Source organism: Conger conger, chromosome 4, assembly GCF_963514075.1.
Source record: "Conger conger chromosome 4, fConCon1.1, whole genome shotgun sequence".
NCBI classification, from domain to species: Eukaryota; Metazoa; Chordata; class Actinopteri; order Anguilliformes; family Congridae; genus Conger; species Conger conger.
Window position 1 is genome coordinate 37,461,318 of NC_083763.1, and position 18,356 is coordinate 37,479,673.

General features: G+C 42.0%; 1 protein-coding gene across 4 annotated transcripts in view; it reads left to right on the top strand.

Moving 5' to 3' along the window:
- The window catches only part of atp8a2 (ATPase phospholipid transporting 8A2), a 241,996-nt gene that overhangs the window by 169,450 nt on the left and 54,190 nt on the right, over nucleotides 1–18,356 (top strand). For all 4 annotated transcript variants that reach the window (XM_061239651.1, XM_061239653.1, XM_061239652.1 and 1 more), the window contains 4 exons: nucleotides 4,872–4,936; nucleotides 10,105–10,277; nucleotides 15,828–16,011; nucleotides 16,140–16,250. In XM_061239651.1, the coding sequence (XP_061095635.1) occupies nucleotides 4,872–4,936; nucleotides 10,105–10,277; nucleotides 15,828–16,011; nucleotides 16,140–16,250 (533 nt within the window). The remainder of the gene's footprint in view (nucleotides 1–4,871; nucleotides 4,937–10,104; nucleotides 10,278–15,827; nucleotides 16,012–16,139; nucleotides 16,251–18,356) is intronic.

Consider the following 18,356-nt stretch of genomic DNA (forward strand, 5'->3'; position numbering starts at 1 on the left):
TATGGTCTTAACAGTGCTCGAAGATATCTTCAAAGCCTTAGAAATCTTCTTATATCCCTCACCTGATGTGTACCTTTCCACAACTTTGTCACAGACTTCTTTTGCGAAATCTTTGGAGCCCATGCTTCTGCCTTTCAATGAGACTGCTCTTACATACTAAGGGACCATGATAAACAGCTGTTTTTATTCATGTCATCAAGTTAATTGCTGTGATTTCACACAGATGTGGGGCAATTACCTATTGTTTGGTCTTGAAGGCGGTTTGCCATTTCCTGGGATAGTTTATGGGATGATTCAGTAAAGGGGGTGGATACTTATCAAACCAATTTATTGCAATTGTTCATTTTTAATTAATGTTAAAAAAAGATTTTAATTGGTTTATCACTTTGAAAGGGTTAAGTACTGTATGTAGATTTGTAGAAAAAACACATAGATTAATTGCACTTTAATGACAGGCTGCATTGCATCCGGAAATTATTCACAGCGCTTCACTTTTCCCACATTTTGTTATGTTACAGCCTTATTCCAAAATGGAATAAATTCATTTTTTCCTTAAAATTCTACACACAACACCCCATAATGACAACATGAAATAAGTTTTTTGGAAATTTTTGCAAATTTATTAAAAATAAAAAACCAAGAAATCACATGTACATAAGTATTCACAGCCTTTGCTCAATGCTTTGTTGATGCACCTTTGGCAGCAATTACAGCCTCAAGTCTTTTTGAATATGATGCCACAAGCTTGGCACACCTATCTTTGGGCAGTTTCGCCCATTCCTCTTTGCAGCACCTCTCAAGCTCTATCAGGTTGGATGGGGAGCGTCGGTGCACGGCCATTTTCAGATCTCTCCAGAGATGTTCAATCGGATTCAAGTCTGGGCTCTGGCTGGGCCACTCAAGGACATTCACAGAGTTGTCCTGAAGCCACTCCTTTGATATCTTGGCTGTGTGCTTAGGGTCGTTGTCCTGCTGAAGGATGAACCGTCGCCCCAGTCTGAGGTCAAGAGTGCTCTGGAGCAGGTTTTCATCCAGGATGTCTCTGTACATTGCTGCATTCATCTTTCCCTCAATCCTGACTAGTCTCCCAGTTCCTGCTGCTGAAAAACATCCCCACAGCATGCTGCTGCCACCACCATGCTTCACTGTAGGGATGGTATTGGCCAGGTGATGAGCGGTGCCTGGTTTCCTCCAAATATGACGCCTGGCATTCACGCCAAAGAGTTCAATCTTTGTCTCATCAGACCAGAGAATTTTGTTTCTCATGGTCTGAGAGTCCTTCAGGTGCCTTCTGGCAAACTCCAGGCGGGCTGCCATGTGCCTTTTACTAAGGAGTGGCTTCCGTCTGGCCACTCTACCATACAGGCCTGATTGGTGGATTGCTGCAGAGATGGTTGTCCTTCTGGAAGGTTCTCCTCTCTCCACAGAGGAACGCTGGAGCTCTGACATAGTGACCATCAGGTTCTTGGTCACCTCCGTGACTAAGGCCCTTCTCCCCCGATTGCTCTGTTTAGACAGGCGGCCAGCTCTAGGAAGAGTCCTGGTGGTTCCATTTACGGATGATGGAGGCCACTGTGCTCATTGGGACATTCAAAGCAGCAGAAATTTCTGTACCCTTCCCCAGATTTGTGCCTCGAGACAATCCTGTCTCGGAGGTCTACAGACAATTCCTTTGACTTCATGCTTGGTTTGTGCTCCGACATGCACTGTCAACTGTGGGACCTTATATAGACAGGTGTGTGCCTTTCCAAATCATGTCCAATCAACTGAATTTACCACAGGTGGACTCCAATTAAGCTGTAGAAACATCTCAAAGTTGATCAGTGGAAACAGGATGCACCTGAGCTCAATTTTGAGCTTCATGACAAAGGCTGTGAATACTTATGTACATGTGATTTCTTAGTTTTTTATTTTTTATAAATTTGCAAAAACCTAAAAAAAACTTTTTACACATTGTCATTGTGGGGTATTGTGTGTAGAATTTGGAGGAAAAATTAATTTAATCAATTTTGGAATAAAGCTGTAACATAACAAAATGTGGAAAAAGTGAATCGCTGTGAATACTCTCCGGATGCACTGTATATGTCAAGTAAATCTGAAAAAATGTTTGGGGGTGTATTCATTTTCTATCCACTGTATATAAATGGTAAAATTGTGCATTGCTGTAATCATAACGTCCATTAATGACTATCGTGTAGCTGGGCTAGAGAAAATGGTTGGTTCCGTAGCTTACCATTTTTGTTTTAATATAATTCAGTAGCTAGAGATAGCTATCTTTGATCACAAGGCCATTTTGACCTAAAACCATATGGAAGATTTGCAGGAGGTTTGCTTAGCAGACCTTAGCAGAGCATTGTTTGAAAAACTTTTAAATTACCCTTTGGTTCATTTTAACATTACTGCCTACAATTTGTGTTTTCTGATCTTTAGTATTCATGTGAGTTCAACATACAGCTCCATACCTGTTACTTGGGTAGATTGGTTCTTTTAAAAATTAAGGCTCTAACCAACCACATATAGGGATGTTTGAGTCACTTAATAAACACAATTGTTAACTTTGCCAGCTAATTGCATGGTGTTGCATTGTATCACAATCAATTGTATCATATTGTTATGAATGAAGAGAAATCATTTGGCAATATATCAACACTCAGAGTATCAGGGTATAAGGAATACACCCCTATTAACTTGTGGACTCTTTTTAATATAACTAGTTTACGTGTCGGGTGCATTTTGCAATTCACTTGTAAACTAGTTGCCAATGCCCAGCACAATGTGTTAACTCCTGGTCTACATGCAAATGAAGCAGGCTGAACAAGAATTTGTCTTGAATACTGATAAGCTGCCGTTTAAAATTTGGGCTAGGCTTGTTCTGGATGGTAATTAATTCCATTTGAGTTCAAAAAAATACTGTAGTGATCAAACGAGCATGACCTGGTGGATCTTCAGAAAAAGCTTTACTGCTGATTAAGTTCAACAGCACAGAGAAGACTGGACTGCCACAAACACAAGCTCTTATCAACTTTGCAAATCTGATTCTTCGTCATAACCAATATTATATAGCCTAGCTAAACAGCTACAACACAATAAATGTTTCAATGATTCCAATAAAATGTGATGCTAAATGATAAATTGTTTCATTGCACAAGAGCCTATTCCTGTCAAAAAGAACAATTCTACCGAGTTGCTATTTTCCCACCGACATTACAAAGTAATTATTGCATTTTCACGGTTTTCTCAAGATCACAGCACGGAGTGGGCTCCGTAATACGGAGTAGGTACAACAACATGATTTCTGCCTGGGTTCGAAATTAGGCTAGTACACCTATAATAGTCCTGAGAGGCACAATCTTTTAAGTTTGTCTCGAGAAAATGACATAATTTCACTTCGGACTATACCTAGCGGATGTTGTCTTAAACTACTTCTTATTGTTGCGTGAATGCATTGCTAGGTCATTTCAGTACCAAATTAATCTGAAACAAGGTAAGCTTCTTCCACGGGGTTTTCTTGAACCCTTTCCAACAAGGTATAATGTGTCATATCCAGGTGACAGAGAGTTTATGAATATCGCTGCATTCACATTCACATTTAGCGATTGATCTTTGTGTTTCTAAGGCATTTTTGCTTCGCTGTACCTCACTCGCCATATTTCCTGTTTCCATATTTCGCCATATTAACTATCTGACTTTGAAACTTTGCAGCCAAAACTAAGTTAACTAATATTTAAGCTTCATCATTCTGCACCAAATAGACAAAAACATACGCAGGCAAGCCACTTGTGGGATTTTTTGGATTCATTCCTTTTCTCAAGGTGCAATTTTCAATCAATATGGTGCCAGCATATACCAGTGGAAAAGCAAGCTAGGGGGGCCTCACGTTCTCTGCATCCTTCTCTGAGGATCCAGTAAACCAGATCTATAATAGTTTATAATTCCAAAAACTCAGAGAAACGTTGATAGAATGGCCATCGTTTACTTAGAATTTCTCCGGAGGAATTGCATACGTGTGCAAAAGTATTTTTACATAGGCATGCTATTATCCATGTTTTTTGTAGGCTCTCTGGAAGATCAATGCAACTACAAGGTTCTCTGACTAGTCCCAGTAATGTAGTCGCATGGTATAGACAACGGCCCTCTCGGCCCTCTCCGCAATCACCTACAGTATAACTTCTGCTCATCGTTCAGCCAGTTAGGAGTAGCAGATTGTGGAATCTATTTTTTGGGGATAAAAAATGTAAGACAAACTGGTTGATTCCAGTGAATCATTAATAAAGCGCACGCTGCATGTTGGAAAATAAAGCTATATTATGTTTCAGCTTACAGCACTCTTTGTGCATTTTCATCAAGGCTGCCAATAATTCTGGAGCCTGCTGTATATATAGCATTGAGCTCAGTTAAAAAAAAAGTTTGGACCTTTTTGTTGGGCTGGTAATTTTGTGGCCTTGCCTTGCCAGATGAGAGCGACGTACAGTTGATTCGACTAAGCAGGACTCAATCCTTCCCTGGAGCAATGCAGGGTTAAGGGCCTTGCTCAAGGGCCCAACGGCTGTGTGGATCTTATTGTGGCTACACCGGGGATCAAACCTCCGACCTTGCAGGTCCCAGTCATGTACCTTAACCACTATGCTACAGGCCTCCCTGCAAAAAAATTTCTTCCAGGGGAGCATAACTTCAGACCCCTTAGTTAAACATCCTCACCTTTCCTCCTCTCTTTTCCAAACCACCAGCTGATATAAACTATACACTCATGCACACACCTGTTCATATTACATATTAGAACATACACACACACAAAATGGTGAAAACAGTCATTGTGTTTGTGTTTGCATGTGTGTGTAAATGTGTGTAACTGTGGATGCTGTGTCTCCAAGGTTACTCCTGTCGGCTGGTATCACAAGGGATGTCCCTCATCATCGTCAATGAGGACTCACTAGACGTGAGTACACATTGTCATCTTCCTTATGATTTAGTTCAAAGTAGGAGCAGTGACAGTAGTGTCACCGTGATGTAGAATGGGGTGATGGGAAGAGGGGCAGGCTGGATTGGTTAACAAGGATTGTGGGTGCAGTTACATACTGTAAATTAAGCTTTTGTATTTGTATGCATCATTGTGGATGTGTGTATGGAAGTAATTTGTGCCAAAATTCCAATGAAAATGCCAATCTGCGATTACATTTCCATTTCACTCCGTGTACTCAAAATTCCAAGATCTTTTGCTTCTTCATTCAAGTTTAATGTGCATTTCATCTGACAGCAGATGACACACACTGACTCACTCAAGCAGTCTGTGTTAGTCTCGGATCCAGTCGATCCAGTCAAGCACAATTCTGCATGACAAGCCGTTTTGACATTTATTCATCATCCGTTGCCCCCTACTAGCTAGCTAGCTGCCCATTTATCCTACCAATCTCGCCATAAAACATTGATTGGCAGGCTAAATCAGTGGCTAATTTATTAGCTAGCAAATGCTAAGTCATAGGCACCAACAAAGTGAGTTAACTTGCCAGATAGCTGCAGTGCCTGTGTTAAAGCCAGCTTCTTAGCCAACTAGCTAGACTTTTAAAGGTAGTTGAGATCTACCTTGTTAACTAGCTAGCAGACTGGCTGATATGGGATATTTGCCATTACAAGAGAGAACATGCAATCTCGCTAGCAAGATGTAATATGCAAATACCGTGTTGAGGGCAGACAATTGGTGTTTCTTTCGGATTTGACGAATTTGTCAAACTGAAATGTCTTTTTCAAACCAAAATTTCTTATTAGGGAGGAAGATGAAGGTCTTAACATTGGAGTGTGTTACGAACCGCCAGCTTCAGATAGTAGTGTAAATACAATGCTCTTTAAAAATATAAAACAAGCTTGCCAGGGAGGTGAGACTATGATCATAGGAGACTTCAAATATTAACTGGAATTTGGTGACCGGACAGGGAAAAAGCGAGGAGGAATTTTTGGATGTTATAAATGACCTGAGTATATCAGTCAACCTAAAAGGGGCAATTAATTTTAGATCTGGTAATATGTAATGATTCAGACAGAATTTGCAGGATAGAGGTAATGGAACCACTTGAGACTTGACCATTCCACAATAAGTTTTGATGTATTTTGGCAAATTAAGAGGGGTTCCTCCTAGTCCAGGATTTTTACTGTGTACTGAGATGGAAATTCTTTAGTGAAGGAAATAAATGGAGCCTATAAATGGGAGTTACATTTAACATTACTTCTAATTCACATTAGAACTGATATACAGTGCAGTCCAAAAGTATTTGGACAGTGACACATTTTGTGTTGTTTTCGCTCTGTTCTCCAGCAAACAAGCATTTTAAATAAAACACTACGGGCCAGATTTATGTACATGAAAGGCAGCCTGACAAGGTTATATTGGTGCGGTCGCAGTCTGCCTGAAATTAACATCTTATTTATGAAGGCTACAGCTCATTACGCAGTCAACAAATTGGACAATCAACTTCTTTGTCTGCGATTGAGACAGATCTTAAATGGCGCAGTTAAAACACCTGCTAAGTGCATTGAATATCTTCACTGCATGTGGCGATATCCATGTATCTGGTGGCATGTAAATGTTTATCCAGCACAGGACAAAATATAATCCAGCTGTAGTGGAAGTTGTCAGTTGAATTAATCCAAATGCGAGATGTAATATTGCAATGAGCCTAACTATTGCTGGGATAGAATGAGAATGTTGTGTGTGAGGTTACAGGACATCTTTTATTTCTCCCAGAAGCAAAACTATTTGTATGGCTGGACGTTTGTCACAGAAGTCGCAGGTGATTTTCTCTTTTTTGACAGTCCCTTGAATTCCCTGGTTTTTTTTCGCTATTGTTTTTGGGAATAACCAATTCAAGAAACACATGTTCTTTCCGTGATGGACAAAAGTGATTAAAATGCATTTCATTTTTTACATTTAACATTTTTTACATTTTTGTCATTTGGCAGACTTTTAATCCAAAGCGACTTACAAGTGCATAGGTTCTACCATAAGTCAAAGCATCACATCCAGAACTAGGAAAATACACATGGAATGCTGTTCTAAACATAGTCGTCATCATAAGTGCAAAATTTTTATTTATTTATTTATTTATTTTGGGGGGGGGGGTTAGACAAGGATAGGGATATCAGAAAGGAGGGGCGGGGGAAATCAGGAGGGAGGACTAAGGTAGAGTTTGAAAAGGTGGGTTTTGAGTCTGCGTCGAAATAGGGGGAGGGATTCTGCTGTCCTGACAGTGGTAGGCAAGTCATTCCACCACTGAGGAACCAGAACGGAAAACAGGCGTGAACGTGCAGCTCGACCGCCAGGTGCACGTAGAGAGGGAACCATAAGGCGACCAGAGCTGGCAGACCGGAGTGGTCTAGCTGGGGAGTAGGGAGTGATCAAGGATTGTATGTAAGGTGGGGCAGTCCCCTTAGCAGCCTGAAATGCCAACACTAGGGCCTTGAAACGGATGCGTGCGGCAATAGGAAGCCAGTGGAGGCCAATGAGAAGCGGGGTGACATGAGCCGACCTGGGCTGACTGGTGATCAGGCGGGCTGCAGCATTCTGGACCAACTGGAGGGGCTTGATTGCACACGCTGGGAGACCGGCTAGGAGGGAGTTGCAGTAATCCAGGCGGGAAATGATGAGCGCCTGGACAAGGAGCTGGGTGGCTTTCTCCGTCAGGCGTATATTATACAGAAAGAACCTGCAGGTTCTGGCAGTGGAGGACACTTGTGGAGCCAGGGTGAGGCAGTTATCAAGAGTCACCCCAAGATTCTTTGCCGTACGAGAGGAGGAAACTACAAAGTCCTCAACAGTCAGTGAGAGGTCGATTGATGGAGAGGACTTGGCAGGGATGTAGAGAAGCTCAGTTTTGGCAAGGTTGAGCTTCAGGTCGTGGGAAGTCATCCACGCAGAGATATCAGCCAAGCAGGCAGAGGTCTGTGTGGTGACTTGGGTGTCGGGGGGAAGGAAATAAAGAGTTGGGTGTCATCAGCGTAAGAATGATAAGAAAAGCCATGGGAAGAGATAACAGAACCAAGAGACATGGTGTATAGCGAGAAGAGGAGAGGCCCAAGAACTGAGCCCTGCGGGACTCCAGTTTGTAGGGGGAGAGGGTCAGAGACTGAGCCCCTCCAAGTCACCTGGTAGGAGCGACCAGAGAGGTAGGAGGAAAACCAAGTGAGTGCAGATCCTGTGACACCCATCCCAGTCAGCGATGAGAGAAGAATCTCATGGTTGACTGTATCGAAGGCGGCCGACAGGTCGAGGAAGATGAGGACAGAGGAGAGGGATTTTGCTTTAGCAGAGTGGAGTGCCTCAGTGACCGTGAGCAGGGCGGTCTCAGTGGAGTGGCCACTCTTGAAGCCAGACTGGTTGGGGTCATGGAGATTGTTCTGGAGAAGATAAGTGGACAGTTGGGAACAGACTGCCCGTTCCAGAGTATTCTGAGACTTTCAGAAGAAAATGTATTACTTTACAAAAAATACATTAAAACATGAGTGTAAATCTATTGTATCTATTGTTTTCCGATACAAACAGTGGTGTTCAAAAATCTGGGCACCCCTGGTAAAAAAGCCTTTTACAATTAATATTTCAGTGAGCAGAAGCGAACCTGACCTCTAAATGGTACAACATTAAACACAACACATTTCTGCAAATTTTAAAGCAAGGTTACTTTTTATTTTTATTTTTTACAGTTTCAAAATAATAAAAAGAGGAAAAAGGCCCTATGCAAAAGTTTGGGAGCCCTGTCAGTTCGTCCTTTGTAACTACTCCTCGGGCAACTATAAGAGCTTCCTGTTGCCAGCTAAGAACCTTTCAATTCTGTGTGTGACAGTCACAGTCGTGGTTGGAGATGATGTGGCTTGGAGAAGGCGTGTCACTCTCCGGATCATTCGATACATTTGTGCTGCCGGGGGACGTGGTTGTATGTGTGCGGTTTATCACAAATAGCAAAAAGTAACGTTGATTCCGTCAACAATGCCAGAGACAAGTGTTGGCAAAAATTGCTGAATTAATTCGTTATAAACTGTCATACCACTCCTAACAAATAAATCAATCTCAGAAATTGTACTACAGTATGTACTACAGTTCCTGCTGGGAAGGTTACACATTCTAGAACTCATAAAATGTAACTTGATACAATGTATTTACAATGAATATGCCTGAACCTAAAAATGGTTCATTCTTAAACTCACACCAAAGTTTATTCTTCCAGTGGTTTCATATTTAATTTGGAGTTTCTGCCTCTGGAGATCTGCCGGGTGGTGGCAGATTTCTTTGTTTTTTTCCACAGTAATTACTTGTTGTTCGCACAATCACCACCAGGTGTTATATGTCAGCACTCTAATAAACAGCAGTCTGAAGTACTTGCAGGTTCCAACAGTGGGGGGGCAGCAGTGCCCTTTGTCATCATGAGCTGAAAAATCTGTTTCTGGAAGTAAATACAGTACCAAAATACTCTCAAGAGAGAAACAGACATTTGAATCATGGTTATGTTTTTTTTATACATGGTTATGTTTATACGTCAAATAAAAGGTTTTAAACATGGATTACTTTGTAAGAGGTGCAATTTCTGTCTCTTTTTCTCAGAATGCAGAAAACCCTGGTGGAAAATCCAGTAATGACCATTTTGAAATTATAAACTACCATCTGTTTCAAAATATAGCTTAAGCTGGCCAAACCATGTTGAGTATGGAGCTGGGGCTGTTCCACTCTTTAGAATTTGAATAAATGTGTCAGGTTTAACTTTGTAACATTTAGAGGTCAGGTTCTCTTCTGTTCACTTCGATATTAATTGAAAAAGGCTTTTTGACCAGGGGACCCCAGATTTTTGCATACGACTGTATGTACATCCTTGTGAGTACAGGTGCGTGCTTTCTTTTTTGTTTTAAATGTTTATCTCTATTCTTGCATCTCGAACAGCAGATAATGGAAAAGCACGGCAATCAAAACGCAGTGATCAAATCACTGGCTTTTGTTTAGGGTTTGTGTGTGCATGTGTGTGCGCTTGTGTGCATGTGTATGTGTGCACTTGTGTGCACTTGTGTGTGTCTGTGTGTGCACACTTGCTTGCATGTTTGTGTGGTAATACTCACTGTCACCCTCTACAGGCTGTGAGAGCTACTTTGACAGCACATTGCACATCACTGGGAGATTCCCTGGGTAAGGAGAATGAGCTGGCACTGATCATCGACGGACAGACTCTAAAGTATGCCCTGTCCTTCGAGGTGCGACAGTCCTTCCTCGATCTGGCTCTGTCCTGCAAGGCTGTCATCTGCTGCAGGTACACGCCTCACTGTCTCAATTGCACCCCACAATTTTCCACCTGTACACACCTCTGCACCATTCCGTGACCCCTACCTATGTAAGGGAGCCAGGTCGGATGACCAAACACGACCTAGATGGGGTTCTACAAGTTACCCACCAGATTTGGGATAACCACTAATATTTTCTAGGGATATCCCTGAGACGAGGGATATGCCCTAGATGAGAAAGTGGAAAATAAGAAAGGGAATACGTAACTCAGCCAACCAAAAGAATGAACTGTACAAACCTGTTGTGAGTCTAATCAGAATTCGAACGAGGAAATTATAAGCAGCAGGGAAAATCAGCCTCACACCTTAATGACACAGCGACAGTAAAAGGAGGCATGGGTATGCAAACAGAGCAGAGCAGCTGTGGCATAGCCTACCTAGGACTGTACAACCACTGCCCCCCTCACTGTGCCCTTCCCCCCCTCTAGGCCCATCCCTTTTCCACTTTCTCCCCCCTTACAGACTCTGATGTTTCTCAACTCCTGCTCTGCCACCGCCCTACAACCTGTGCCCTTGACCCTATCCCCTCTTCTCTTCTCCAAACTATCACACCTGACATTCTCCCATTTGTCACCTCCCTTGTCAACTCCTCCCTGTCTTCCGGCTGTTTTCCGGCATCCTCCAAGAGGGCCCACATCACTCCGCTGCTAAAAAAGCCTACTCTGGATCCCTCCATCATCCAGAACTACCGCCCAGTATCTCTTCTTCCTTTCCTTTCTAAAACTATAGAACGAGCCGCTTCTACTCAACTTTCTTCTTTCTTTTCTAACAACAACCTGCTAGACCCCCATCAGTCTGGCTTCAGATCGGGCCACTCGACAGAGACTGCGCTCCTCTCCGTCAGTGAGTCACTCCATGCCGCACGAGCAGCCTCCCTCTCCTCTGTCCTCATTCTTCTAGATCTCTCTGCTGCCTTCGACACTGTGGATCACTCCATCCTCCTGTCCGCCCTGTCAGCAACGGGCATCTGTGGCACAGCCCTGGACTGGATTGAGTCCTACCTCTCTGGTCGCTCCTTCCAGGTTGCCTGGGCTGGTTCAGTATCGACACCTCGGCCTCTCGCCACAGGAGTTCCCCAGGGCTCAGTCCTAGGCCCGCTTCTTTTTTCTCTTTACACTCGCTCCCTTGGCCCTGTGATCACTGCACATGGGCTATCCTACCACTGCTACGCGGACGATACCCAACTCTTCGTCTCGTTCCCGCCGTCTGATACACAGGTTTCAGCCCGTATCTCTGCTTGCCTGAGGGACATCCAGAGCTGGATGGACAACCACCATCTAAAGCTCAACCCAGGCAAGACTGAAATGATATTCATCCCTGCTAAAACCTCTCCCCATCTGGATCTCTCCATTTCCCTCGGGGACACCACACTTACGCCGTCACCCAGTGCAAGGAACCTCGGCGTGGTGATGGACAGCAGACTGTCCCTCTCCGAGAACATTGTGGCGGTGACCCGGTCATGCAGGTTCTTCCTATACAACATACGGAGAATCCGCCCCTTTCTCACCCCCTACTCGACCGAGCTCCTGTTCCAAGCGATGGTTCTGTCCCGCCTGGACTACTGCAATTCCCTCTTGGCTGGCCTCCCAGCGTCTGCCATCAGACCCCTCCAACTCATCCAGAATGCAGCAGCTCGTCTGGTCTTCAACCTTCCCAAATACTCACACGTCACCCCCCTGCTTACTTCCCTCCACTGGCTGCCTGTCATGGCTCGCATCAAATTCAAAACATTGGTGCTAGCCTTCCAAGCAGTTAAAGGGTCTTCCCCAGCTTATCTACAAAAAATCATGCCCCTGCCAGACCTCTTCGTTCAGCCTCCACAGGCCGCTTGGCACCTCCCCCTCTCCGAACCTCCACATCACGCTCACGACTACTGTCTGTTGTGGCTCCACGGTGGTGGAATGAACTCCCCGTTGAGGTCAGAACTGTAGAATCTCTCCCCACCTTCAAGCGCAAGCTGAAGACACACCTCTTCGAGCAGCACCTCTCGCCATCCCTCTCTACCTCCCTGTGAACCTTAATTGTTGTCTCTGTGACTTGCTTTGTGTATCGGTATTTTTAGTTGGCTAGGTAAGCAGTGTTTGGATAGTTAACTTTGGTCACTTTTGCTCTGTTTCTTTGTTTCTTTGTTCTCAAAAAAAAAAAAGGCCCTCGTCCTTATCTTTGCTGTACAGGTAGCAGTTGAAATTGTACTTCCCTCTAGGGTCTTTCAGCGAACTTATCCCTGGTTATGGGTATGCGCTTTGTTGTACGTCGCTCTGGATAAGAGCGTCTGCTAAATGCCAATAATGTAATGTAATGTAAATGTGTAAAAGTGAAAACTAAAATACACACGTCTTCAATTCAACTGAAGAAGCAGGACACTAACACTAGAATATACAAATAAACGTCAAAACTCTAATTCAACTGATGACGCAGGAATACTCGGCTTATCGGTGAGTTTGCAAAGATCTCCTTCGAGAGGAGTGATACCATGTACACCACTTGATTTTAGAAAAGTCAGCAACCACAGAGATTTACCCGATGTTCACCTAGGCTCAACTGACAATGCAGGAGACTTACAGGTGCATCAACTAAATACACATTCTGCTCCAAGGGTTGTCAAAGACAGAACAGAAACGAAAACCATAAGCATCTCGGGCATGAGACTTATGAGGACGCAACCTACACAATCCACCACGAGGATCTCCAACATAGATCCCCAGACTATCGGAGGTGTACAAAGCTCGCTCTGATAAGGGTGTTATCTCCAACAGCGGCGTATTAAGACTTAGTGCAATACATACAATAACATACTTAAACTCTGTTGAAAATGAAAACAAAATGTTGTGAAAGTGACTACTTACTTCCCAAAGGTAGCTTTTGAACTAGGCGGAAGCTAATTACGTGGACGAACAGCATACAAAAGCAAGTGAATAAAGAAAAGGGGTACAACAAACAAACTTGTGGCCTAAACAGAATTCAGACAGGGTTTCAATTCCCGAAGGAATCCCGTCTTTCAACTGTCACAGCTGCTATTTGTGCACAAAATAAAATGTGAAAGTGAAGGTGAGATGGACAGTCCTCATCACTCTAAAATGATGAAGGGTGGCTACGTGTTCAGCTCCCATACCCTTCACATCAGATACACCTGTTTACCCACTCTTTGTGCAATCAGTGATTCCCGACTACACGAGGGAGACATGAATGTGACAAGAGCGCCTTCTCGTGGCCCAATTGGTAATGCCCAACAACGGCAGAAGGCCATGACAACCTACCTGTTGTCCATTCTTTCTTAATTGTGTCCATATCTGCCCAATTCTGTCTCAACTCTATCTACCTCCATCTACCCCATTATAACACCTAAGCATCACACAGAAAGGGAGGGATTCCAGCTCACTGGATCTGAAATGAAGCAATGAGTATTAGGTTAAAGTGCAGACACTCAGCTTTAATTTGTCAGTACTTACATCCATTTCAGATGTTATTGCAGCCCTTTGTATACATAGTCCCCCTATTGATATAGACAATATTCTGCGACCTGCAACATCCAGAGAAAACAGTTACTTCTAATTTAGAAAAGTATAGAGATCCAAATCTGAAATGCAACCGCAAGTGGTTATTAAGCAAGCAGCATGCTGCAAGTACAAACTGTTAAGCTGTAAGGACACGTATCTGATGAATGGTACAAACATTTTGGGTCTCTGTCCCAAAATCTGACATGATATTCCCTAGCTTAGACGTCAACATACATACAAGATTCATGGTGATCAGTCATTGCTGTCACATGTGCATTGAAAGTGGATTGGCTTATGCTGGGAATAATTTTTCAGGTTTGACTATCATTGGACATCCAATTTGAATGGAAAGACATGGCATGCAGGAATTGAGGCATTTTTATTTTTATTTCTCTTTCAGTAAAAACTGTCATGCCCCCCATATGCAACTAGTGCCCGTGTTTGCCAAGTTTCATGATGATCAGGCAAAGTATTCAATAGTTACAGCTGTTTCAGTAAAAATTGGATCATTTTTTGTGATGATCGGGGAATTGGCATGTTTGATTATATTTTATTTTTTTCATTGGTTGCACAGTAAAGAATGCATAACATAAACGTAATACTGTTCTGTGATAGGCCAGTATTATTAAGTAGCTGACTTTACTGTTTGAAATTAGACAGCTGTTAAACCAGACTGTCATTGGTGCACGTGGCAGCCAAAACAGTTTATTTTATTTTCTATGAAATGAACCGTAAACCGTAATGAACCTTAAACCGGAGATATAAATTAGAAGGTTGCTTATCTTTAGAATGCAAAAGCTAGCGGGATTTACAAGTGTATTGATTAATTCCAAAATGTTTGTGTAAGGAATGTTTTTAAAAAGGGTTTAGTAAAATTGATGTTTTTAGGGATAGGATAATCATGCTCCCTGACATATACTTTTATTGATATCTTGGAAGTAATATATTGGATCCTTCCAAAATGTCTTGACTTTATCAAGCAATTTGTCCTGTATGCCATTTTTTTCATTTCTGCCATAATTTGGAATGATTTGTTGCCATTTATATAGCGGCTTTATCCAAAGCGCTGAACAATTGATGCTTCTCGTTCACCCATTCACACACACACTTGCACAATGGCTCCCATGCAAGGCACCAACCAGCTCATCAGGAGCAGTTGGGGGTTCAGTGTCATGCTTAGGGACACTTCGACAAACCCTGCTCTTACCGCCTGAGCCAATGTGATGATCAAAGGGTAACTGCATGGTGACGGACACTGCATTGTCTGTCACTGACGGACATTATGGGAACAGTGACTCAGTATAATTTAATCAGTATCATTTAGCCATTACTGTGCAGTCAAAATTACTTTTATTATATTTTAAGACAAAAAACTGCAAGTTCAACTTCAAATAAGATTAGATAAGCTGTGCTACTCTGAAATGCCTGATTTTAGGTTTTCATAACTTCTCCTTTTTCCTGTCTTCTGTCATTTTGTTATTCTGAATAAGCTAGCCAACTCACAGTTCCTGGTCATAATTTAGTATGTGTGGCTGTCTCATGGAACACGACAGTGACAGAAAGCTAATTTTAACTAGAGCGACTAGCATTTGAAAGTGTGAAAGTTTTGGCCCAGCATGCTAGCTTTTGCTTAATTTACTTAACTTGAATCATACAGTCAATAGAAGTATTGCCTTGCCCCTCCTGATCTGAATATTATAACATTATAACTAGGACTGGAAATTAAGGTTGCCTGCTCACCCGAGGGGAGTGATTTAGACAAAGGGTGAGTACCTAAAACAGAGCACTAGCCCATTGGCCAAATGGAAATTAAGAAGAGTCTTATGGATAACAAATCAAAAATGTTGTTTACTATAACACCTCAGCAACCACCCAGAATCATGATGGTATACTTGGTATGTAAAAATAACTATTGTATTGTTCTTTTTATGGCATAAAAACTTAGATGTGTAATGCTTCATGATAGTTATGAAAGTTAGCAGGATAACACTCCCTCTCTCTTGTCTCTCCCTCTCTCCTCAGGGTTTCACCCTTGCAGAAATCAGAAATTGTGGACATGGTAAAGAGGCATGTTAAGGCCATCACACTGGCCATTGGTGATGGCGCGAATGATGTGGGCATGATTCAGACTGCCCATGTGGGTGTGGGAATCAGTGGAAATGAGGGCATGCAGGCCACCAACTCCTCAGATTACTCTATTGCTCAGGTCTGAACAGTTGCTAATAACCATTATCAGTACATAAGATGTCTTTCACTCCTTCTGCTCTGTAAGATTGTGTCCTATTTCTCCTCTACTTTGTGTGTAACTGTGTGCTTTTCCTTTTTTGTCTTTAGTTTTCCTACTTGGAGAAGTTGCTATTGGTCCATGGAGCATGGAGTTATAACCGTGTCACAAAGTGCATTTTGTACTGCTTCTACAAGAATGTGGTCCTTTACATCATTGAGGTGAGAGCCCTGCCCTTTTTAGATGTCACTGTTGGAATAATGGAAACACCCAAGAAGATCAAGTAGCTGATGCTGGCTACACTGAGCGATATCGGCCGTCTTTCTTCAATTGTAAATGTGCGATGTAGCCCCGCTGACAATATCCCGTCTTTCTTTGCTGTCTCACTGTGTGATAAGATGTAAGAATTATATCATGAGAGTAGAGATTCCATTCTACGATTACAGTGGCTATGTATCTGACATCCGCGCGCAGATGGTGGAGTAAAAAGCTGTAGAATAATCATGGGGTTTTTAACTGGAAAAGGTCATTCTAAGCATTCTCGTTTCCTTTTGGATATTATATACATTAATACTGACGGGTGTCTCAACTTTGATACTAAAATATTACTTGCATGTGGATAAAGTAGCCTTTAAGTGCACTATCAAATCGCTTTTGCTACTGCTCTCTTCAAAATGATTCTCGTCCCAAATAAATAGCCAAAGGTGACTCTAGAAATAGTGGCTGAATTAATTCATGTTAAAACAATGTGCTTATTGTGGTTAGAGTCTATGTGCATCGTTTGCAGTAAGTCATATATTGTATTATGATACTCCTATTTGGTTGTTTATTGTCTGTGGTCATAGCAGCTGTCACATTGATTTGGACCGAAATATCTGAAATTTTCCGTCTTTAGTCAGAGGCTAAGATTCACTAAATTGGCCATCTGTGAGTGTGTCACACTGAGAGATCCAAGACGGCCACACATCGAACAGTGTATACCCGGCTAAAGACTAACTAGGGCTACCCTTTGTATTCAGATCAGCTTCAGTCCTTGAAATGCTGTCATATAAATTCTGACCTGTGTGTGATATGTTACATTCTTCAAGAAGGAAAGCCTCCACTTATTTGAGGGATGAAGGAGCTATATAAGAATATATTTTGCAGTCATATGCTTCACATGAAGGTTAAATTATGTTTAGATGGGGTAATTATAGAGGTTATGGGATGTGTTTGAGCCCATCCTGGTATTTATTTATTTATTTGTAATCAGGGACAGTGCACATTAATCAACATCAATATCACAACCAATGTAAATGTGTCAGGGTTAGCTGTTAGAGCTCATTTGCACCTGTAGTCCCTGAGTAGGAGGATGATTGAGAGGTGCATTAAAAAATATTCATACAAGACAAAATATAGCAAATATGAGACAATTTAACTCAGTGGGATAAATATCATTAAAGAAAAAAGTGAAAAAAATAAGGCCTTATACTAATAGTATCCTTACTCAAAACATGCAGATAAAAATTACACTGCAATGATAACATACAGAACATCTGAAAAGATACTGTGTGTGCCCTATATTCAAAACAAATGATCCAATTAGAGACATTATTCATGTGTACAGATTTCCAGACTTTTGAGGCTCTCACTGAAAATACAGAATTTCCAAATGTACTGTGTCTGTATGGAATAACACAGTCTTCTCTGGTTAACCTCCAGTCCTTATTCTTAATTGTAATATAAACACTTTGAGGAGGAGGAGCTAGAATTTTAAATGTTAGGCACATATCTGTATATTGTTTAAAGCTGTCCATACTGAAAATTATACTTGAAATAATGTGATAATGATGGTAACTATTGGGCTTTTTGTCCAAGACTTTCAGTGTTTGTTTGTAAAGTGATTCAACTGGTCTTAAGATAGTCACTGCCAATAATTAAAATGAGAGAGTATCATCCCGTGCATGTATGATTTGGCTGCCTGCAGTGAGATATAAGGTCTTGTACTCCTAAAATTTGATAATCCTAATTTAACTGTTTTAACAACTTTGTTGTTTAATGTTAAATGAGAATCCAAAATGATGCCAATGTACTTAAAATTTTCCACAGTTGTTATGTGCTTCCCATTTATAGTCACATCTGAGTATGTAGTGCTATTGGACCTCTTAGAAAAATACATGCTGATAGTTTTACTAGTGTTCAGGTGCAAGCAAGAGTCAGTCAGCCACCCAGAAACACTGGTCATAGCTGTTGTTAATTTCTGAGCATGAACAAACAAGACTGTCCCAGTATTGATCCTTGGGGAACTCCACAATAATTTTAGAGAAAGTCAGACTGGCTATGCCCCA